Source organism: Heteronotia binoei, chromosome 15 (assembly GCF_032191835.1).
Source record: "Heteronotia binoei isolate CCM8104 ecotype False Entrance Well chromosome 15, APGP_CSIRO_Hbin_v1, whole genome shotgun sequence".
NCBI lineage: Eukaryota > Metazoa > Chordata > Lepidosauria > Squamata > Gekkonidae > Heteronotia > Heteronotia binoei.
In genome coordinates this window covers 22,109,319-22,132,836 of record NC_083237.1, presented here as the reverse complement: position 1 = coordinate 22,132,836, position 23,518 = coordinate 22,109,319, and the positions used below count along the sequence as shown (strand labels likewise).

The following is a 23,518-nucleotide window of genomic DNA, read 5'->3' as shown; positions in this document are numbered from 1 at the left end:
GACCCCGTCAAAGTATTGCATTGCTGTGTAGAGAGGCCTCTGTGGAGTGTGCTTGCTTTGGGGGTGGTAAAAACAAGGAAGCAGGCATGTCTGTTAGGGGTGTCATGTTTTTAATGGGCCAAGGCTGTGTCCATTCAATGCCTTCCTTCCCAGTGATAATCAGGGTGGCAAAAGGTGTTTCCTCATTCGGTTTGGAGATCAAGGCTGCGTGAAGGTGGGGTATGAGGCCTGTCAGAGGGCAAAGTGGAGGTAAAAAGCACCATCAAGTCACAGCTGACATAGGGTGACCCCTTGTGGGGTTTTCAAGGCAAGGAATATACTGGCTCTGTGTCCCAACTCTGGTATTTCTTGGAAATCTCCCATCCAAACACTAGCCAACCTGGCTTAGCTTCTGAATTTGATAAAATCAGGCTAGCCTGAGCTATCCAGGACAAGGTAGGAAGAAAACTGCTCAAATGTAAAAGGTGTTTGAAGAAGACTGAAGATTTATACCCCGCCCTTCTCTCTGAATCAGAGACTCAGAGCAGCTTACAATTTCTGTATCTTCTCCCCCCACAACAGACACCCTGTGAGGTGGGTGGGGCTGAGAAGGCTCTCACAGCAGCTGCCCTTTCAAGGACAACCTCTACCAGGGCTATGGCTAACCCAAGGCCATTTCAGCAGCTGTAAGTAGAGTAGTGGGGAATCAAACCCGGTTCTCCCAGATAAGAGTCCACACACTCAACCACTACACCAAACTAGCTCATACTGGCACCGGGATGGAGCTGACCCCCACCACACCCCACGTTAAAGTTATCGCCTCCCGAAACGGGGCTAGAGCAACAATTTTTGCTATGCATAGAATCCAACTTCTGTTTCAACATTTTTACTACTGTTTTTTACTAAGCCTGTGAATCCCCATGAAGTTTCCATGTTGGGTTTAAGTGTTGCTACACAGTTGATGGTTGCAAATATTGGGAAGTGCAGCAGACATTTCCCTCTAAGAAAGAATTATTTAAAACGAAACAGGAACTTTACCGATGGTTGACAGTCTTTTCAAGAAATGGCTGGGCTCAGTTTAAAAATCTCATCGCTCTTGGTGGTAGAAAGTGCCATCAAGTCACAGCTGGTTTATGGCAACCATAGGATTTTCAAAGCAAGAGCTGTTCTGAGGTGATTTGCCATTGCCTGCCCCTGCATCATGAGCCTGGTATTCCTTGGAGATCTCCCTTCCAAATACTGGCCAGGGCCAACCATGCTTAGCTTCTGAGATCTGATGAGATCGGGCTAGCCTGAGTTTACACTAATTTATTTTACACACACATTTGGGGTTATAGTTATAACTGTCCTTCACATTATTAAAGAGGTAGTGAGATGTAAATAATGTTGTCCTAGGCATTGTCTTGGAGGAGGCCTTTTTCTTCTCTGAGAGAAAAACTTGCCTTTTCCAACGCAATACCTGCCAACTGCAGTTTTTGAAAACAACAAAAGGCAAAGTGTGTTGTTGAGTTAAAACCGACTCTTAGCAACCCCATCATGTTCCCCCTCATGGCAGGTTTCAAGGCAAGAGATGACCGGCAGTAGTTTGCCATTAACAATAATTAAATGATCAGAAAGCTTGTATTGGATATAACAGAGAACAGATTGACTAAGTCAACAGTGACTCTGGAGCCACTGTGGCTCTTCTGAGTGCCCAGTTTGGAAAGTAGGCAAGGTGGTTGTCTGGTAGACCCTGTCTGGGAGGCAGTTCCCACTCTAAAAGCTGCTGCCTGAGGAACCGGATGGCTGAGCTGTGAGGCTCTTTGCTTTGTAGGCCATGTGCTAGGGATGGAAGAACCCTTCCTCTCCAATGACAACCTGCCTTTCTCCAGTCTCTGCACTCTCATCCCAGCACCTAGGTGGTGACCAGGACAGCAAACTCGCCATGGAGAACAGGAAGAGCAGAACAAGCTGGCCACATTGGGGACGTGCGGAGTGGGGTTTTACTTCTCATTCTTCACAACTAGAGTGTTCTCTTTCAGGCGACTTGGAAGACTCTCTTGCCTGAGCAGCCATGCCTCATGCTGAGGAGAGACTGAGAAGGCCCCTCACTCCAGGGCAGGCAGGGCTGGCCCTAGGCAAGGCTAACATCTGGTGCCCTTCCATTTCACTGATAACATCACAGAATCACATGGGGGTGCCCAATTTGGTACCCCTGAAGGCTGGTACCCTAGGCGATCACCTAGTGGCAGGGCCCTGAGGGCAGGCTAAGATTCAGCATTTGTAAGGAGAGATGAGGGCAGAGGTGGTCCAGTAATGTAAAAGGTTACAGTTAATCTTTTAATATTAATAGTTACATTATTTTGTGTGCGTGTGTTTGGTGGGGTGGCGCACAAGGGACACAGTAGTCGTGTAGCTCTTTCGGTAGTTGGCGACTGAGAACATGGCTCTCTGTGAAACAAACAATGAGAACCACCGGACTAAATCGGTGCAGTCCTAGTGAGAAGGGTTTTAAGGCTAAAGTGACATTCGCACTACAGTTGCTTTTTCCCAATAAGGCGTTCTCTGAAATACACCAGACCCTCTTCTCAAAATGCTAGCCCTCCAAGGAGGAAACTAAATGGCCTCCCCAGGATGTGGTGCTGGACTTAAAATATCAGCATTCTTGCAAAGAGGTTAGACTAAGTCTAGCACCTGGCTCTTGCAAACTGATTGAGAAAACCTCAGAGAAAAAGACTTTGCAGATGAAGCTGACCGAACTAAGAGGATGAAAGTCAAAGTGTACTATAAAGTTTGAGACCGGTGGCACCTTTAAGACCAACAAAGTTTTATACAAGGTGCAAGCTTTTGTGTGTATGCAGATACATGAAAACTTATACCTTGTATAAAACTTTGTTGGTCTTAAATGTGCCACTGAACTCCAACTTTGTTCTGCTGCTTCGGATCAACACAGCTATCCACCTGAAAATGTACTATGTTAGACTGGAATAATTTGCTTTAAAAAATAAATAAATAAACATAGCAAGTGGTTCCAAAACCGTTTTTGGGAAATCTAGTCTAAAAAACTGACATTTTCTAAAAATACAAATTGGGAAATAGCTTTGAATCTTCCCTTTTGTATGAAAGGAATAGCCTCTGAACAAGGAATGACAATATTTCACAGCACCAAGTGGAAAGATAGCAGCAGGGAGACAGTATTACATCTTCAAGTTGGTATACTGCTATTCTCTTAACTCCAAAATCTTGTACCAAGCCGACTAGGCCTTTTCAACAATGATTCCTTTCAGGGTTTCTCTCTGTTGACCTTCAGGAAAGCATTTTATTTACTCACAACCCACCTTTCTGAAAGCCTGTCTTTCCATTTTTCACCTGAACTGCTTTGCTGGTATAAAAAGAAGAGGCATTACCTAAAAAGGAGGGTAAAATAATGGACTGTGGGAACCTGCAGACTTTCATTTGGAGGACCTCTCTGACCCCATAATCGTCCTACGAATGGCACAGAGAGAACAATGAGGATCCTTTCAAGAGGCAGAAGTACCTGTGTGATATTAACAGCTGTTTTTTTCAATCTCCCAATAATCTCAGACCTATTTGCATGCCTAGCAAGCTACACACTTTTTAGTAAGGGGATGGGTTCACAGTTTGCCACACTTAATAGGCTTGGAAGTTAAAGGACCCTGCTGGTTCCAATCTCATTCCCACCATTTCCTTATGCATGAAATACTGTATGTATGACTGTGACAAGAACTGAGTTGTTTTTTTGCAGTCTAGAGGATGTCTAAGGATGCTGTCTCTTCCCCGTGAAGCATCTGGTGTTCTAAAAGCAGTGCTTTAGAGCCAAAACTGAGCCTGCACTCTACACATGTGTTGGGCTTCTCTCCTGTGTGAGTCCTCTTGTGCTTGGTCAAGGTGGAGCTATCACAGAACCCTTTGTCACAGTAAGGGCATTTGTAAGGGCGTTCCCCTGTGTGAAGTCTCCGATGGATGACCAGCTGAGACCACTGGCGGAAGGCCCGGCCACAGTCAGGACACCCAAAAGGTTTCTCCCCGGTATGGGTCCGGTGGTGGTTCAGGTAAACAGAACTCAGGACAAAGCCTTTCCCACACACGTCACACTTGTAGGGCTTCTCTCCTGTATGGCTTCGCCGGTGGATAATGAGCGAGGACGTATCCGTGAACCCTTTGCCGCAGTCCTCGCACTTGTAGGGCCGCTCTCCCGTGTGACTCCTCTGGTGCGTCACGAGGTGGGAGCTGAGGCTGAAGCTCTTCCCGCATTCCAGGCACTGGTGGGGTTTCTCCCCCGTGTGGATCCTCTGGTGCTTCTTCAGGGTGGAGTTCTCGATGAAGCTCTTCCCACAGTCAGGGCACTTGTGGGGCCGCTCCCCAGTATGGATTCTCTGGTGCTGAATCAGGTGGGAACTTTGGCCAAATCTTTTCTGGCACATGGGGCACTGGTAGGGTTTGTCCCGCGCGTGATACCGCTGGTGCCGAACCAGGTTCGAGGCCTCGCTGAAGTTGATGCCGCACTGGCCGCACCGGAAGGGCTTCTCCCCCGTATGGATTCTTTGGTGCTTCAAGAGATTGGAGTACAGGCTAAACGTTTTGCCACAGTCGGTGCAGTTGTGAGCTACGCCGTTGGTTGCAATGGCGGTGGCCTCTCCATTGCTGTCAATGAGAAAGGCCATTTCCGTCACGTGGGTTCTCTGGTGTACACGCAACCTCGCACTCTCATCGAAGCTCTTCCCGCACTTGTTGCATTTGTAAGGTTTGTCCCCTGTGTGAATCCTCCGGTGTCTGAGAAGGATCGAGCTGCGGTTAAAAGTCTTCCCACACTCTGGGCATTTGTAAGGTTTCTCTCCTGTATGGATTCTTTCGTGCTCTGCCAGGTTGTTGCTCCGAGTGAACCTTTTGCCACAGTGAGAGCATTTGTAGGGCTTCTCGCCCGTGTGGATTTTCTCATGCTGGACGAGATTAGAAGTCTTTGTGAAGCTCTTCCTACAGATGGAACACTGGTAGGGGGCTGTCTCTCCCATAAGGTCTTCCACAACATCTAGGAGGGGTCCAACGGGGGTATCAGATATCTCCTCAGAACTTTGTATAACTAAATCTTCCTCTTGCTCCATTTTAGGAGCCAGGAGGCTGAGTGTTCCTGGGGGGAAGATTAAAGAGACAATAAATAAGCTTAGGGAGTCTACAAATATCATCCATATACACTACAGAGAAAATGGCTGCCCCTTATGCCAATTATAAAAGCAACAAGACCACCCACAAACATAGTAGGGGTCCCTAGCTACTCAGGGGATTTTCTAGGTATACAAAAACAAAACTTTCTAAAGAAGACAACTCAATTTGATGATGGCTACATGTGCTCCAGGAGTAATAATTATTATTATTCTCATATGGCATGGTGCAGAACAGCCAGGAGATCCTAGGACTGTCTGGCAGCCAGAAGTTCTAGCTCTTTAAGTGTTATTCACCACTAGGTGGCGATCTAGACTTGGTTTTTCTAAGGCAAGAGATGTTTCAGAGGTGGTTTGCTATTGTCATTGCTCTGCATCAGGCCCTTGGTATTCCTTGGAGGTTGCCCTTTCAAATATGAGGCAAGGCTGACTCTGCTTAGCTTCCAAGATCTGATGAGATTGCCTTGCTTGTGCTATCCCAGGTGTACAGCATGCTAAGCACAGCTGAGAGTAAGGAAAACAAAGGACAACTGGAGAATCAGGTTCCTGAAAGAGTCAAGAATCCTGAGCAAGAAGGGAAAAATCCACAATTCCACCCCCCTCACCCCACTGAAATTCCTCATCCATCCTATCCTGTGGGGATTTTATTCATTAACAAAAGTGTTCTGATTTGTAGGGCTCTTCAAATATACTTCACTTCAATTTCTAAGAATACTAATGGTTGATAACTAATTTCTCTTTAGGGATATTCTCATTCTGAACCTGTGATGAACTGTCACGTATTTGAAAATGAGTGATTTGAACAGCTCAGAAGGTTCCATATTGAGGATGATTATTGAGTCCTGCAGCGTAAATGAAAAGCATGGGGTAAAACCTTTTACAATAAATAGATTAATTTTTAATTAATCTGAGAACCACTCAGTCACTCTTACAAAAGGGAACTGACTTTACCATGCCTTCCATACACAGAGCATTTAAGAATACAATCTCTATAAAAACAGTAATCTCCATCAAATAGATTTAATGTATGTTTCAAGCCATAAAGTTTAGTTTATTTCCTCTTTGTTTTTATTATTTTATAGTATAAAATGCATTGTTTGTGTCTTATGGTAGAACAAGGAATACAGTTTCATGTTGGAACCAGTACGGCTCAGTGGATACCAGGCTGGTCTTTTGTTCTGGGAGACCTGGAATGTGGCAGCCATGGCTCACCACCGCAACCGGCATTCGCTCTCACCCTCAAGTTCCCTTTCTGCCAAGTGGGCAACTTACAAGGCGAGATCACTGGAGTGACTAAAAGCAGGTTAGAAACTTAACTCATCCAGTCTCAACCTCTCCAGGTCCAATCTGAGGAATAATAAATAATACTGGCTGATCATATAGGGTTGTTGTAAGGAGGGTTCCGCTCACCTGCACAAAGTGCTTTGGACATTCAGAAAAGCTAATTTTAAACCATCCACAGGGGAGGAAAGGAGCACACCACAAGCTGTCTCATTTGAAAGCAATGGCTGTTTATCAGAGAATCAAATTATTATTATTATTAATTAGGGCAGGACAGTGTTCCCTCTAAGCTGAGTTAGTGTGAGCCAGCTCACAGTTTTTTACCCTCTGGCTCACACATTTTTGTTCTTAGCTCAGGAAAGATGGCTCCAGAGCAAACGAATTTATTCAGCAGCCAAATCATTCACTCACAACTTTAATGCCAGCAGCTCACGAAGCAGAGTTTTTGCTCACAATGCTCCACAGCTTAGAGCAGGGGTGGCCAAACTGCGACCCAGGAGCCACTTGTGGCTCTTTCACACATATTGTGTGGCTCTTGAAGCCCCCACCGCCCCATTGGCCAGCTTGGAGAATGCATTTAAAGTTGCTTTATTTCCACCTCCCCCCATCTCTTTGCCTTCTTTCTGGTTCTCAAACATCTGATGCTCATGTCTTGTGGCTCTCTAACATCTGATGTTTATTCTATGTGGTTCTTACCTTAAGCAAGTTTGGCCACCCCTAGCTTAGTGTATCTGTGTTGGCGGGACAACTGCACTGAACTAGAACAGACCCTCTGATCTATTCCAGCAAGGCTTTTCTTATATGGACTGCTGTTACTAAGCCTTATCCCAGCAATCCCCCTTACTGGCTGATTCCCACTGTCCCTTGGCTGGAAACTCTGCTCGCCTCCCCTCCTCACAGCTCCAGCCTTCCTCTGGCCAGGCACCCACCACAGCCTCTCTTTGCAACAGGATTGCCCTGCCCTGCAGCCCCCGCCACCCCCGTCGCTTCCTCTCCCTGCCAGACTTTCCCCCTCTTCGCATAACTTACCGAACTGGAGGCGCGGTTTAAGTCCCAGGCATCACCCCAGCCCCCCCCCCCCGCGCCCCTCCTCCCGGATGGTGTTTGCAAAAAAAAAAAAAAAAAGCCCACCTAGCTGCTTGCAAAAGAATATTTGGAGGGAGGCGCAGAAAGGAAGGTGCAACGTTTATTAGAGCCCCCCTCCCCTCTTTTTTTCCCTGCTACACCACCTAAAGTGCAAGAACAACAAGCGGGGAGGCCGACAGCCAGGCTCACAGCCTCTCTCAGTGGTTTTAACTCTTTGATTCCCACCTTTTGGCTGTTTAAATCCGCAGTGGAGGTTTTGCACCACGGGTCAGAATGCAGTGATAGGATTTGAAAATACCCCCCTCCCCGCGCAAACAAGAAATAGGATGTACAAGCGGAGCTCGGGGGGTTGGGAGGTGGAGGAGAATGCCTCCCTAATATTATATATCCAACCCTTCTTTAAAAATCTTAAAGGCATTTTGTATTTACAACAAAACAACCCTGTGAGGTAGGCTAGGATGAATGCTAGTGACCAATCCTAAATGACAAAAGAAATATTTTGTGGGGTTTGGATCTTGTGGGGTTTATTGGTTGAAATCCAGCTTTCTGAACCACACTGGCTCTCAGTATTATGCAGTCCACCCCCACCCCCCAAGATATCTTGTGGCTTAAAGCACCCCCTGTGTATGTGTGTCTCTGTCTGCACACTCAACCCCCCCCCCCCCCCCATTTTTGGCCTGAGATTGTCTTGCTTTCCTTCATCATTAATCCTCCCCCTTAATTTCATATCTCTTGTAGGAGCTGTATTTACTAACCTTGGTGTCAAAGCGAAGAGAGATGCATAATACTGCAGAATGGTTAGTGATTTATGTGGTACATGTGTATTTCCTTCTCCCACTGGTGCCAAAACATAATTCCCTAACTTTTCCCTATGCTGGTGTTATGGGGACTGTTACTCCCAGCTTTTATTTTTTTTAAAAAAGTCTCCTTCTGGCATGGTTGTGTTGTCAAATACATACACATGTATTTTATCTTTCTGTGCAAAGAAAGTATTAAGAATTTTAATAAAGACATATGTGTAATATTTGTTCATGTCTTGCAGCTCTCAAACATCTGATGTGGTTAAATTAAGCAAGTTTGGTCACCCCTGTTTTAGACCAACAAAGTTCTATTCTGAGTATAAGCTTTTGTGTGCCTGCACACTTCTTTGGAAGTACCCAGAATTAAACCTGATCCATCTAGCCAAATATTGTCCAATAATTCAGGAGTCCTGAAAGCATTTAGGCATAGGGTCTTTTCCAGTCCTGCTACCCACAAACCTTAAGAAGGAGCCAAGAACATGGCATCTATTACCATTTTTTTTTGCTGTGCTCTTCCTCACCAAGAAGCCCGGTGGAGTATATATAGCTTTCCCATCCCTTATTCATCTGGTGCATTCTTATCCTGCCTTTTCTTGAAGGAGCTCAGGGGAGTATAGATGCTCCTCCCGCCTTACAACAACCTTGTGAGGTTTAGGTGGAGACAGCGTGATTGAGGTCTCCAAATCAGCTGTATGACAGAGTGCAGGTTTGAAACATGGTCCCCTCAATTCTAATCCCATGCTCTAACCACTGTGCTGCACTGCTCAGTGTTCCAGGCACGTAGTCTATGCTTCCCACCGCTAGCCTTATCAGGGATGCTTTCTCAATCTCCACTTTACAAATAAGGGGAATGAATGCAGAAGTTGTTGCCTCCTCCAGCCAGATGACAATGTATTTTTAGGTACTTTAGTTCTGAGTAGGTTGCCTATGAATATCTTATTGATTTTCATGTAAGAAGAAGGGAAGACAAGATAAGAATAGAATAGCTGAAAACTTCCCTCTTAATAAAGAGTATTGAATACCAACAAATGTCAACTTTCCTAAGGATGCCAGTCTCCAGGTGGGACCTGGGGATCCCCCAGAATTACAACTCATCTCCAGGTTAGAATTCATTCCCAATCCAGAGTTGGCACCCCTAGTCCAGTATTCAAATGAGCCTCTACTATAGCTGTTTCAGTCCCAGTCAACCAATTGCCAATTGAGGTTATAAAAATATAAAAATGTCTCTTCTTCCTTGCTGGGGATCCCCCAGAATTACAACTCATCTCCAGGCTGCAGAGATCAGTTGCCTTGAAGAAAATGGATGCTTTGGAGGGTGGACTCTGGCAGCTGAAATTCTTTTCCTCCCCAGATTCAATCTCCCAATGGCCTGGCGATCCCCCAGAATTACAACTGATCTCCAGATGACAGAAATCAGTTCCCCTGGAGAAAATGGAAGCTGTGTGGGTAAATTCATTATAACCTGTTGACGTCTGCCCCTTCCTCAAACCCTGTCTTCTCCAAGTCCTATCCCCAAATCTCCAGAAATTCCCAATCCAGAGTTGCCGCCCCTAGTCAGTTTAGCGTAGTGGTTAAGTGTGCGGACTCTTATCTGGGAGAACCGGGTTTGATTCCCCACTCCTCCACTTACAGCTGCTGGAATGGCCTTGGGTTAGCTATAGCTCTGGCAGAGTTGTCCTTGAAAGGGCAGCTGTTGTGAGAGTCCCCTCCAGCCTCACCCACCTCACAGGGTGTCTTAGGGTTGCCAATCCCCAGGTGGGGGCAGGGGATCCCCTGGTTTGGAGGCCCTCCCCCCACTTCAGGGTGGTCAGAAAGTGGGGGGAGGGGAGGGAAATGTCTGCTGGGAACTCTATTATTCCCTATGGAGATTTATTCCCATAGAAAAACATGGAGAATTGACCCACGGGTATCTGGGGCTCTGGGGGGGCTGTTTTTTGGGGTAGAGTTACCAAATTTTCAGTATAGCATCTAGTGCCTCTCCCCAAAATACCTCCCCAAGTTTCAAAAAGATTGGACCAGGGGGTTCAATTCTATGAGCCCCCAAAAAGGTGCCCCTATCGTTCATTTTTTCTATGGAAGGAAGGAATTGAAAAGGTGTGCCATCCCTGTCCCTTTAAATGTGAGGGCCAGAACTCCCTTTGGAGTTCAATTATGCTTGTCACAGCCTTGATCTTGGCTCCACCCCCAAAGTCCCCAGATATTTCTTGAATTGGACTTGGCAACCCTAGGGTGTCTGTTGTGGGGGAGGAAGGTAAAGGAGATTGTGAGCTGCTCTGAGACTCTTCGGAATGGAGGGCGAGATATAAATCCAACACCTTCTTCTTCTTCTATCCAGTATTCAAATGAGCCTCTACTATAGCTGTTTCTGTCCCAGTCAATGAATTGCTGATTGAGGTTATAAAACTGTCTCTCTCTTCTTTCTTGCTGAGCAAGAGGAAAGGATAGGGTTAACAACAGGTCTAGAGAAAAATGTCCTGTCCCTTTAATAGAGGGGAATGTGTGGAAATGCGCAGCTGAAGTTTTTCATGGTATGGAGGTAAATAACATCCTATTAAGCTTTTGTTCAAGGAACTGGTACGGTTGCCTGATCAAGAAATATCTGGGGACTTTGGGGGTGGAGTCAGGAGACATTGGGGGTGGAGCCAGGAGCATGGTTGTGAGGAGCATAATTGAGTTCCAAAGGGAGTTCTAGCCATCACATTCAAAGGGACTGCATACCTTTACTATACCTTCCCTCCATTGGAAATAATGAAGAATGGGGCACCTTCTTTGGGGGCTCCTAGAATTTGACTCCCTAGACCAATCTTTTTGAAACTTGGAGGGTGTTTTGGGGAGAGGCACTGGATACTATGCTGCAAATTTGGTGCCTCTATCTAAAAACACAGAGCCCCAGATATCCACAGATCAATTCTCCATTATACCCTATGGAAATTGGTCTCCATAGGGAATAATGGACAGCCCAGTAGACATTTCCCTCCCCCCCTGCTTTCTGATGACCCTGAAGGGGGGGAGGGCCTCCAAACTAGGGGATCTCCTCCCCCCACCTGGAGATTGGCAATCCTAGAAATTGGCCATTTTTCTCTAGGCCAGTTTCCAAGCCTTGCCCAAGAGCCTGATTTCAAAAAGCAAAATCAAGAGTTGTCCCATTCCTTCTAGTCAAGTCCCCAAATCATTTTTAACCTACCAGTTGCAAACAAAAGCCTGGCCAATGTGGTTAATGATGATGACGGATTTTTAAAAATAAATAAATTCTGAAGTCTCATGTTTGGTCTGTTTGGAGCAGAAGCAGATGCAACATCTCTATGTAAAAAAATTAGGAAATGGGCCCATAAATAAACTAGCTAATTGTGTAATTTGACCACAGTAGACATCCATGTACTCACTGGTGGAAAGAGGAAGTTTAGCAATGTTTTAAAAAAGAAATCAGCACAGGGGGTTGCAGGCGCTGTGGGTTCTTGGTTTTTACCCCATAACTAAGACCATGCTATAAAAGACAGGATTGCATTGCTGAGCTTTGCCTATCAGACTAATTCAGTTTGTATGCTGCTGAAAACAACGAAGGCTGCTTCTGTACAGAGTCTTCTCCAGTTTGACATCCAAACTGGAGGGTTTTTTGGGGGGTGGGGTGGGGGTGGGGAGATGATCATCCAACTGATGTCCCCTGCCTCATCTACTTTCTGGGATAGCCACCATTTTGTAGTGATCTTTCCTAAACGTAGTTCAATACAGACCTTTTGGAAATCTCACAATAAAGCATGCCATTTGGACATGAGGCATGCATTTCTGAAAACTCTGTCCACATTGCTGCCATTTTCCTTGCCTCAGCTGTTTCCCCTTGCCTACCAGAGGGCTTTTGGGGGGCTCATTTTATGCGTTTGTTTAGGCTTCTATATTGCCCTCCCCACAAGTGGGCTCAGGGCAGTTCACAGCTAATTCATATTAAAGGTAAAGGTAGTCCCCTGTGCAAGCACTAGTCGTTTCTTACTCTGGGGAGACGTTTTCGCGGCAGACTTTTTAAGAGGTGGTTTGACATTGCCTTCCCCAGTCATCTACACTTTTCCCCCAGCAAGCTGGGTACTCATTTTACCAACCTCGGAAGGATGGAAGGCTGAGCCAACCTGGAGCTGGCTACCTGAACCAGCTTCTGCTGGGATTGAACAGATCATGAGCAGAGGGCTCCGACTGCAGTACTGCAGCTTTACCACTCTGCGCCACATGTAAATACATCAAACAGTCTAAATCCTGATTCATAAAACCTAACATCTACATGACACCATTATACAAATTTCTGTCTCCCCCCCCCATTTACATTAGCATGGGAGAAGATGGGGTGAAAAGCAGTTAAAAGCTGGATAGTTGTTAAAATTGTTAAAAACCATTCTACAGTTGCTAGGTTATAATGCAGTAACTTTCTGTTTTCATGATCTACAAGCTTTTCCGAATTCCCAGCTTTCATTACCCAAATTAAGACGCTAGCCCATTTCGTTGTTAAGGTATCTTTCCCCTTATATTTCTGCACTGAAAAGAACTAGAGCCTTTTTTTTTAATGAAAACTAAAATTCAGATAAGTTACCAACACTGGTGCAGGGTGGAGTGGATCATGTAAGGGAAGTGCAGGGAGAACTGTTGTGTGGAGGCTCTTCTAGTGATGCAAATGTTTTGTAGTGGCAAGAGTGCAACACACAGAATCATTGCTATATGGAAGTATGCCAATTTTCTAGTTCTCATGGATGGATGGATGGTTTATGCCAATTTAGAAGGTTTGCATTTCAGGCAGAATTGAGCTCTGACATCACTTTGTATAAAGCAGGAATACGATAGCTCTGTAAGGGAAAATTAGTAGAGAACCATGATGGACAATGTATCTCCTATATATCAGAAGGACAATGGAATAGCAATGTTCCCAGAAAATGCTGAGTAGGTACTGATTAACATGGCTCAAAGCATGAAAGTAGGAGAAGGGAAGGATGCCTAGGAGGGAAGTAGTTCTCCCTCTCTTCCAAAATTAAGAAAGAACTTAATGATGGTAGTGCATTAAATAACAAAAAATGTTTAAGATAAGCAGCCAAACCACAGTATATCAACTTCTGCATATCAGAATGTAAGTGTATAACTGTTGTGAACCTCATGAGACAGAACGCAAACCCACGAGAGTAGAACGTGCGTGAGAGAAAAGCAATCAAACAAAAAAAAAGTTGGGTAGACTTCTGATTCAGGCAGGAAATGATTAATGTCTGTTTTATGAAATGCAAGGATGATTTTTTTGCATGTCGTTTAGGCTCTTTTATCCAGTAAAAGAATGCCTAGTCAGCTGCTGTAAATGGGTCAATACTTTTCTTGTACTTCTATTTCAAGCAAATTGTATTTCTTCAGGGGTACTTTGGCACTTCCCTGACCTGGATGGCCCAGGCTAGCCCAGCCTCATCAGATCTCAGAAACTAAGCAAGGTTGTACCTCGTTACTGCTTCAGTGGGAGACCTCCAAGGAAGTCCAGGGTTGCTATGCAGAAGCAGGCAATGAGGGCAAACCACCTCTGTTAACCTCGTGTTGGGTTGCCTTAAGTCAGCTGCGACTTGCCGGTTCTTTCCACTGCCATTTTGTTGCTACAAACAAGCTGTTCTTCCCAGCTACTGCACTGACATCTCTTGAACTTTGTTTTGGGCTCTGCACCTATTGGACTGTACTTGTGTGTCAAGTGTGAGCTTTGTTTAAAAATAAAAAGGTTAGCAGCTACCGGATAGGATCCTCACTTTACCAGAGCATTTTTACATGTGTTTGTATTTCTTTTTTAAAAATGCTGCTTCTCATCTATGTACGTCTTCTGGTGTTCCATAATATGTATGTACGTCTTCTTTGTTCCATAACATTTCTGGTGTAAACAGGCTTTCCTTATGAATGAGTTGTCAGTCTCCAGGTAGGGCCTGGAGATCTCTTGGAATTTCAGTAGATCAGTTCTCTGGCAAAAATGGTTGCTTTGGAGGATGGACTGCATGGCATTATACCCTGCTGAGCTCCCTCCTCTCCCCAAAGTTCAGCCTTCCCAGGCTCCAGGAATTTCCTATCCTGGAGTTGGCAACCCTATTCAAAGTGGATTTGAGAAAAGTAGAAGCTTTCTTCTACTTTCTACACAACGCACATCGATTCTTCATCACCGTGAGAGAAGACTGAGCAGGTCACATGATGTTGACAGGAAAGTTATGAGGTGACTCCTACACCTTCACTAGCTCCTGCCTTAAAAGGGAATAGAATCCTTCCACCTCCCTCTGCTTCCTGCCACTTCAGTAGACGGATAAGAAAATAGAACCAAAGAAGTGTATCTTTAGTTTCAATTTTTCTTCCCCTTTGTCTGTGGGTTGCTTTACATATCTGAAGATATCTCCTTTTCCTCCTGTACGATAATAATATAAATATAATTTAAATAACATTGTGTTGGCTTTTCAGTAATGCTGAAACCTGTGGCCATGTGGAAGCAACTGCCTTATTCTCATTAATTGTAGGGCTGGCTCTTGGGAACAGGATGGTCAACATTCCCTCAGTAAAATGCAGGGTGACTGCAAGTGAGAACTGGGTAAGTGGGTGAATAGATCACATACATGCCAAGCAGATGCTTTCCCTCTGAACCCTCTTTATGCTGAGTTTTGTTGGTGACTAGGAATGGGCACAAGCTGGGGAAATGCAGTTAATTTTGGTTTGTGGTTTACGGCATGTCCAGTTTGTGATCCACGAACTGTCATTAACTTTTAAGAGCTAAATGAACTGGTTCACTTCATGAGGTTTGTGATGCAGTAGAATACCTCTCCATGTGCTAGAGACACCAAACTTACAGGGGATCTCTTGCTCTCTCTCCTCTACCTCCTCTCCAAGTTTGGAGAAGATTGGATTTACGGAGCTTGAGTTAATGCCCCCAAAAGAATGTGCCCCATCCTTTATTGCAAGGGCAACAGAAGTCCAGTAAAACAGAATCAAAATCCCAGAGAATCTCTGCAGTAGAAACTGAAGGGAGGGGGGGTTTACAAGCCCAACAGAACCAGTGCAATCAGGGCCGGCGCTAGAGGCAGCCCCCTGCGCCATGCCCTCCCCTACCCAAAACTCCCTCTATGGAGCTGATATTTAACATGGCACAATGACATCACCAAAAGTGACATCATCATGCAGGGAGGCAGGGAGGAGAGAACGAAGGGCGGTGCACAACAGTGCCGCCATGCCGCTTTCCCCCTGCAATAAGGTCAGCGCGTTGTTTTAGCGGCGCTGGTTGCTTTCAACCCAAAAGTGACGGTGCCACTAAAACAGCACGCTGAGCTTACTGCAGGGGGAAAGCAAGGGGAAATAGATGTAGCAGGTTCTCTGAATCCTGCCTTCAAGGCAGGGTCAGAGGAGCACTTTTGTAAGGGGGCACCTGGTGGTGCCCCCAGGCGGGGTAGTCCCTGAGGTCGCCGCCTACCCTGTCTATTGCCACGTGCTGGCCCTAAGTGCAATGTGTTCAGCAACAGGGGAGTCTTTAAAAAAATCGACCTAGAATATTATTTTATTGATGTACTGGGGGTTGGACTAGATGATCCTGGAGGTCCCTTCCAACTCTTATGAGTCTATGATTCTACTGTTGTAAAAATAGGTAGCAGGTTCTCTGAATTCTCAGCTTTCTGTTTTGAAAAAAGCAATTGCAGAGAGGTAAGGAAACCAAAGGGGATAGAGACTTAAACTGTTTTCTCACACAGCTCACCTCGGAGTCATGTCCCTCTTCACTGCACAGCGTCTGGTCGGATTTCCCACCATCTGCGCCGGAGGAGCAGGAAGAGTCACGGCTTCTGCCCCGCAAACGGAAACTGGGTTTTAGCAATTTCCGTTTGCGAAGCAGAAGCCGCAGCTCTTCCTGCTCCTCCGGCGCAGATGGTGGGAAATCCGACCAGACGCTGCGCAGTGAAGAGGGACGTGACTCCAAGGTGAGCTGTGTGCGAAAACGGTTTTACTTTTTAACATGAAAGCTGGGAATGCAGAGAACTTAGAATCATAGACTTGGAAGGGACCTCCAGGGTCATCTAGTCCAACCCCCTGCACAATGCAGGAAACTTACAAATACCTCCCCCTAAATTCACAGGATCTTCATTGCAGTCAGATGGCCATCAGAGACTCCAGGGAAGGAGAGCCCACCACCTCCTGAGGAAGCCTTTTCCACTGAGGAACCACTCTAATAGTAAGGAAGTTCTTCCTAATGTTGAGCTGGAAACTCTTTTGATTTAATTTCAACCCGCTGGTTCTGGTCCTACCTTCTGGGGTCACAGAAAACAATTCCACACCATCCTCTATATGACAGCCCTTCAACCTGTAGCTACAACAGTATATTGATTTACTGTAGTCCCACCTCCCCCGTGGTGCAGAGTGGTAAAGCTGCAGTACTGCAGTCTGAACTCACGACTTGAGTTTGATTCCGGTGGAAGCTGGATTCAGGTAGCCGGCTCAAGGTTGACTCAGTCGTCCATCCTTCCGAGGTCAGTAAAATGAGTACCCAGCTTGCTGGGGGGAAAGTGTAGATGACTGGGGAAGACAATGGCAAACCACCCTGTAAAAAGTCTGCCGTGAAAACGTTGTGATGCGACATCACCCCAGAGTTGGAAACGACTGGTACTTGCACAGGGGACCTTTCCTTTCACCTCCCATTGGCCATGTAGAAGTTCCATTGTTGCTGTGCTTTATCTGCAGCTGCACCAGCATCAGGGAAACCACAGAATCCCATCCCCATGTGGAAGACACCAAAATTGCCTAATACTTGCTGACTGATGTTAAAGGGACAGCTAAAAGGATGGCTTAAAAGTTGGCAACCCTACAAGGTTGCCAACAGGCCTGGAGATAAAGTGTCACATTCCTTTAAACAGTACCTTAATATGTAGAAATGTGAAGGTGAATATTTTCATTGCATAGAGGTAGATAACATCATCTGGTAAATCACATCCATTTAAGCCTCTGTGAAAAATATAAGGCATTTTTTCCCCTCCAGGCAGTTGGCACCTCTAGGGCAGGTGCTAAAATTTCTCTTCCAACATAGCCATGAGGGGGACGAAGCCCTATCAGCCATTAACATCTCTGAGAGTGCATCTAAAGAGTATTGCAACTGATCCTTCCCCTCTAGTAGTCACTCTGTATAATCCTGTCTCCTCCTTCTGGGCTGGACTTTCCTCTCAGTCCCTGTGCCAGAGAAAGGTCTTCATTCAGTCTCTATAAGCAGCTGCTATAAATTCTCCTCAGGGCTGCTCTTTCAAGCCACTTTGTTCTCTTCTCATCCTATTCCTCCCTCTTTTGAGGTAGCTTTCTTCTCACTTAAATGCTGTCAGACATGGCTGTTCTGCCTATGCTTCTTTACCTGGGCACAGGTAAGTGACCGCTGAAAGGGAAACAGCTCAGGGGGTGAGAAGGGGGTATTAATTTAAGTCTTGTTGGCTCTGGCCTTTTTTAAAACCCTAGGCTAAACAAAAGAGAAGTGTCCTTTTCTGATTTGGTGTGTTTGGGTTAAACTACCTTTAAAGGGGGGGGGGGGCTGTATTGAACATGTCGGAAGCTGTGAAGTCTGTGAAGCTGTGAAGTCTGGTGAGCAAAAATTCTACTTTGTGAGCTATTGCCATTAAATTTGTGAGCTATTGCATAAATTAGCTTGTTCTGGGGCCAGTTTTCATGAGCTAAGACAAAAATATGTGAACCAGAGGCCAAAAAACTGTGAGCTAGCTCACACTAACTCAGCTTAGAGGGAACATTGGTCACCAGCTACCAAGAAAATGGGATCTATGTTTTTATTTTGATGTGGTGGCAAAGGCAAGGAATAGAACAGCAGTAGAAACACCAGGGAGAAAACAGGTGAGCATTAAGGCAATCTACTTTTATCTGTTTCACAGTCAATGTTTTTGAAAGTAAAAATTACATCCTTAAGTGATAAGCAGATTCCTTTCTTCTGGTATTTTCAGGATAAAAGTTTGGTTGCAGTTTATTTTTTGGGGGAAGTTTGCAATCAATCTAAGAGGCAACATAAGAAAGTGAATGATGGGTTTTGAAAAAATAGCAATAGCTGGAGAAAGAAAGGCATTTTCTAAGATCTATCCTCTGTTGTTAGATGTAATCAGAAGAAAAGAATTGTAAAAACTTGAGGGATTTGGAATTGGTAAACTGAACTTGAGTTCTGGATATCAGCACTGAAAAGTAGCTGAAAGTATTAAGTAAATCTCACTACTAAAAGAGAATATGATCAAAATGTTTTATGTAGCATCTGACCCCTAGGGTTGCCAAGTCCAATTCAAGAAATATCTGGGGACTTTGGGGGGTGGAGCCAGGAGACTTTGGGGGTGGAGCCAGCAGACATTAGGGGTGGAGCCAAGATCAAGACTGTGACAAGCATAATTGAACTCCAAAGGGAGTTCTGGCCATCACATTTAAAGGGACGGCATACCTTTTCAATTCCTTCCTTCCATAGGAAATAATGAAGGATAGGGGCACCTTCTTTTGGGGCTCATAGAATTGGACCCCCTGGTCCAATCTTTTTGAAACTTTAGAGGTATTTTGGGGAGAGGCACTAGATGCTATACTGAAAATTTGGTGCCTCTACCCCGAAAATCAGCCCCCCCCACAGAGCCCCAGATACCCATGGATCAATTCTCCATGATTTTCTATAGGAATAAATCACCATAGGGAATAATAGAGCTCCCAGCAGACATTTCCCTCTCCTCCCCCCGCTTTCTGACGACCTTGAAGCGGGGGGAGGGCCTCCAAACCGGGGGATCCCCTGCCCCCACCTAGGGATTGGCAACTCTACTGACCCCTCATGAATCAGCTAAAATTAATCAAAGCATTAATGGTGATTGTTGGGTAGTGGAGTGCTTGGTGCAGACTTTATGCATATGTGCTGGAATCGTAGAAGAGCTGAAGAATATTTCTAGAACTATTTCTCAAGGAATAGGTAAAGAGTGAACTTTCCCCCCTCAATGCTTCTTGCTGAATTATGTATCTTTCCAAAGATGCTGAAGTGTCGTTTTTTAAAACCATAACCTCTGTAAGATTAGTTTTTGCTAGATACTGGAAAAGGAACATAACTCCACATAAGGAGAAGTGGTGATTGGAGAAACGTAAGGAATTAGTATAGCTGAGTAAATGAACTTAATTGCGTAAATTTGATAAATGAAATGTTGTTCTGACTAGGATGGCAAACTGAATTTCATAACGTCTATATGGTTTGTTTATAGAAATTGAATAGGAATCTGTAAAGCTTTATATCCAGCTTTCTTTTTATTGAATAGAAATAGAATAAAAACGATTCCAGCTTCATCTGAGCCTCTACCAAAGTTTACAGAAAGGAAAAAAAGACCAAGTGAAAGGGAAAAGCATGAATCATCCCCTAGGGCAATTTGGCCGTATGGAGCTGCAGAAGATTGGAAACAAAGCTTTGACCATTTTTGCCCTGCTCTGTGGGTCAGCTTGACCCCAGCCTTTAGTTCAAGGCCTTTAATAAGCATCCCTGGTCAACCATTTATTGTGTGACAAAGCCCTGTCTAGTTATAAAATGTTGGGCCTCGTGGGCAAGCAATTATTTTGTTTTGCAGCCCTTCCCTATATTTCTGCACACGTACCCCAGTTCTGCGGGAGCAAGGTTTTCAAAGCTTTCTGTTGTTCCTTTTCGCTGTTGTGAACAAAGGGTATTGTTTGGGATGAACTACCTTGGTCTGGAATTCCTGCATTCTGCCAGCTGCACACACACACAGAGACAATTCTCATCCCTCTCTGCCTTTTCACAGCCGCTGAGCTCCCCTTCCAGAGGGAACCTGTGACCTTTCAAAGGTAGAATGGGAAGAATTTAGATGGGAGCTGGGAACGGTTGCTGCTTTTTGTTTACTTTTTGCTGGCTGTGACCCTGGGCTTTTAAACTGCAGGCTGTGCAGGAATATGAGGCGGCATTTTAATTTTAACAAGCAAATCTGAATAAGCACAATATGCTTCAAACTCCCGATCCCCAAGTAGTTTCGGCTCCATCGTGAGAATGAATTTTGTGCTGGATCCGGCAAAGCTTTGGGGTGAGCCTGTATCTTGCCCTATTTCCCTTTTCTCTAGGGTAGCCAACCTCCTGGTGGTACCTGGAGATCTTCCGCTATGGTTATTGATCTCCGGTAGAGCTGTTAACCTTCAGGTGATAGCTGGAGATCTCCTGGGATTACAACTGATCTCCAGGTGGCAGAGATCAACTCACCTGGAGAAAATGGCTGAAGGTGGACTGCATGGCATTACACCCCATTGAAGTCCCTCCCCTCCCCTCTTCAGGCTCCACTCCCAAAATCTTCAGGTGCTTCCCAACCCAGAGCTGGCAACCCTAATCACCAGACAATCAAGAACAGTTAGGGTTGCCAGGTCTGTGTTGGAAAATACCTAGAGATTTTGGGAGTGGAACCATGGGAGGGTGGGGTTTGGGGAGGGGAGGGGCCTCAGTAGGGTACAATGCCATAGAGTCCACCCTTCCAAGCAGCCATTTTCTCCAGGGGAGCTGATCTCTGCCACCACGTGGAGATCAGTTGTAAAAATGGGAGAACTCCAGGCCCCACCTAAGATCAGTTCCCCCGGAGAAAATGGCTGCTTTGGTAGGTAGACTCTGGCATTATAACCTGCTTCTCCCCAAGCTCACCCCCCCCCCGCCCCGCGGAATCTCCAGATATTTCCCAAATGGAAGCCATTAACCTTAATTCTCGCTAGGGCTTTTCTGGCTGCTCATTTGCAGGAACTCATTTGCATATTAGGCCACACCCCCTGATGCTAAGCCAGCTGTAACTGCGTTCCTGCTTTTTAAAAAGCCCTGCTTCTCACTACTACAATCCCTCTTCTGCATGGCTTTGTCGGTGCTGGCACCATGGTAAAAGAAAAAGGGACTCCCCCATGGAAATCTGGCGGGGTCCAACTTCCTGTTCTTTCTGCCTCATCACGTGTTCTCAAAAGGCTTGTGCTTTAGCGTTCAAGAATACACCCCAGACTTGAGCCTCGGTTCAAACTGAAACCTACACTGAAATGGTGATAGTTTTACCACAACAAACACTGAGTATTCAATAAATGTGGCAATCCAAGGAGGAGGTGGGGGGTCTTGTGTGAGAAGGATGGACACTGAGAACCTTTTAATTCCGGCAGTGCTAGTGCTGTGCTGTGGATTCAGCGTGGACGTGGATTTGCCGACTGCCTTCCAGGGGCCTGCCCAGAGCTTTGGAAGCAGCGTGGCCCAAATCGAGAACATGTAAGAGGAAACTGATGTTGGGCTGGGCTGGTGGTGAAGTAGAGACATGGCTGAAATGAAGGCGCAAAAGTTGTAACGGAGCCTGGTAGGGGTACCCTTGCTTGCTCCATGGGGAGTCCACTTTTGCATCCCATGTTGGGCTCTCCCCAAACCTGCTTTTATTTCCTCCTACTTGTCCCTTATGCTCCAGTCTGACCCCACCCTGCCTTGTTGGACCTTCTTAGACATCCAGGGAAATCCTGTTCATCACTTTGGGGTTAGGAAGCAATTTTTCTGCAGGCCAGTTTGGCCAGGGATCCTGGAGCTTTTTTGCCACCTTCTGGGCATGGAGCAGAGGGTCACTCCATGTGTGTGGGAAGGAGGTATTTGTGAATTTCCTGCATTGTGGTTGGTCTAGATCAGGGGTCCCAAACCCCTGGGCTGTGGACCGGTACCGGTCCGTGTCCTGTTAGCAACTGGGCCTTGAGTTGTATAATTATTTTATTTTATATTACAATGTAATAATAATAATATGACGACACTGGATTTATATCCTGCCCTCCACTCTGAATCTCAGAGTCTCAGAGCAGCTCACAATCTCCTTTATCTTCCCCCCACAAACAGACATCCTGTGAGGTGGGTGGTGCTGAGAGAGCTCTCACAGAAACTGCCCTTTCAAGGACAACTCCTGCAAGAGCTATGGCTGACCCAAGGCCATTCCAGCAGCTGCAAGTGGAGGAGTGGGGAATCAAACCCAGTTCTCCCAGTCCTCAACCACTAAATCGAACAAATAAATCGAACAAATAAATAAAATAAATACACCAAACTAATGGAAATCAAAGTGCACAGTGGTATTATCCTGAAAACATCGGGCCAACCCTGCCCCCACCCCCACCCCCCGGTCTATGGAAAAAAAGTTTTGTCTTCCACAAAACTGGTCCCTGGTGCCAAAAAGGTTGGGGACCGCTGGTCTAGATGATCCTGGAGGTCCCTTGCAACTCAATTCTACGATTCTATGACTTTCCTATCAGAATAGTGACACCTCCCCCTTCTCTGAATCCTTTAGCAGGGGCCTCTGCTTCTCTTCTTCATTCCAAGGGAAATCAAAACACACCACGCTGCATGTATTCATTCATGTGTGTCTCTTATCTTAGCTGCCTTTTTGTCTGCTTCTTGTGTTGGCTGGGAGCTCCTTCCTAGGGTTGCCAACCTCCAGGTGTGGGGTGGAGAATTGAAACTGATCTCCAGACTACAGTTCCCCTGGAACAAAGAAGAACTTCAGAGGCTGGACTCTACGATGTCACATCCCTACAAAACCCTCTCCCCGTGCTCTGACCCCAAATCTCTAAGAATTTCCCAACCCAGAGCTGGCAACCCTATGCAGAGACATGTTCTTGGTCTGCACCATGTTGACTGCACCAGGCAAATGCTAATTGTGTCTTCTCCCTTCCCAGGCTGTTTGTGGGGGCTCCATTCCAGACAGGTGAAGCCGATGAAATGGGCAAACTCTACCAGTGTGCCTACCGCACAGGTGCCTGCAAAGAGATTAATATCCAACGTAAGTCAGCCTCAAGTTCCTGCTAAAATGGGCTCTCTCTGGATGGTTGTGCCTCACGGAAAGGGAGAGCAGGGAAGCCAGGACCCCTGCGTTCCCTTGGAGATGGGTCAGGCAGCCAGGGTTTCTGGGTGTGGGAGTTTTGTAGAGGTTGGGGAGGAAGAACATCTCAGTTTTGTGAGAAGTGAAATCATCTCAGAGAAAGCAAGAAAGGACTGACAGTGAGACTTATAATTCTGGTGTTTCTCTGAGAGGAGGAGTGGAGCCCAGGCAGTTAAGGCCCTGGAAACTGAGGAGAGGGAGAGAGAGAGAGAGAGAGATAGCGATGCCAGCCTCCAGGCAGGACCTGAGGATCCTCTGGAATTACAGCACCACTCCAGACTGCAGAGATTAGTTCCCCTGGAGAAAATGGATGCTTTGGAGAGTGGACTCTGTG

At 45.8% G+C, this 23,518-nt stretch overlaps 2 protein-coding genes across 3 annotated transcripts in view; one reads left to right on the top strand and one right to left on the bottom strand.

Moving 5' to 3' along the window:
* Nucleotides 1-3,687: 3,687 nt before the first annotated feature.
* Nucleotides 3,688-5,102, bottom strand: LOC132584725 (zinc finger protein 883-like). Its single transcript, XM_060256623.1, has one exon. It carries the CDS (start codon nucleotides 5,079-5,081, stop codon nucleotides 3,726-3,728), a length of 1,356 nt encoding a protein of 451 aa, XP_060112606.1. The 5' UTR covers nucleotides 5,082-5,102; the 3' UTR covers nucleotides 3,688-3,725.
* Nucleotides 5,103-17,513: 12,411 nt separating this feature from the next.
* The window catches only part of LOC132584188 (integrin alpha-X-like), a 49,295-nt gene continuing 43,290 nt past the window's right edge, over nucleotides 17,514-23,518 (top strand). For both annotated transcript variants that reach the window (XM_060255998.1, XM_060255997.1), the window contains exons 1-3: nucleotides 17,514-17,670; nucleotides 21,446-21,548; nucleotides 22,982-23,085. In XM_060255998.1, coding sequence (XP_060111981.1) covers nucleotides 17,622-17,670; nucleotides 21,446-21,548; nucleotides 22,982-23,085 — 256 coding nt within the window. In that variant the 5' untranslated portion in view covers nucleotides 17,514-17,621. The remainder of the gene's footprint in view (nucleotides 17,671-21,445; nucleotides 21,549-22,981; nucleotides 23,086-23,518) is intronic.

Excerpts from the sequence above, each read along its gene's own strand:
- LOC132584725 (XM_060256623.1), bottom strand. The coding sequence starts at position 5,081 with ATGGAGCAAGAGGAAGATTTAGTTATACAAAGTTCTGAGGAGATATCT.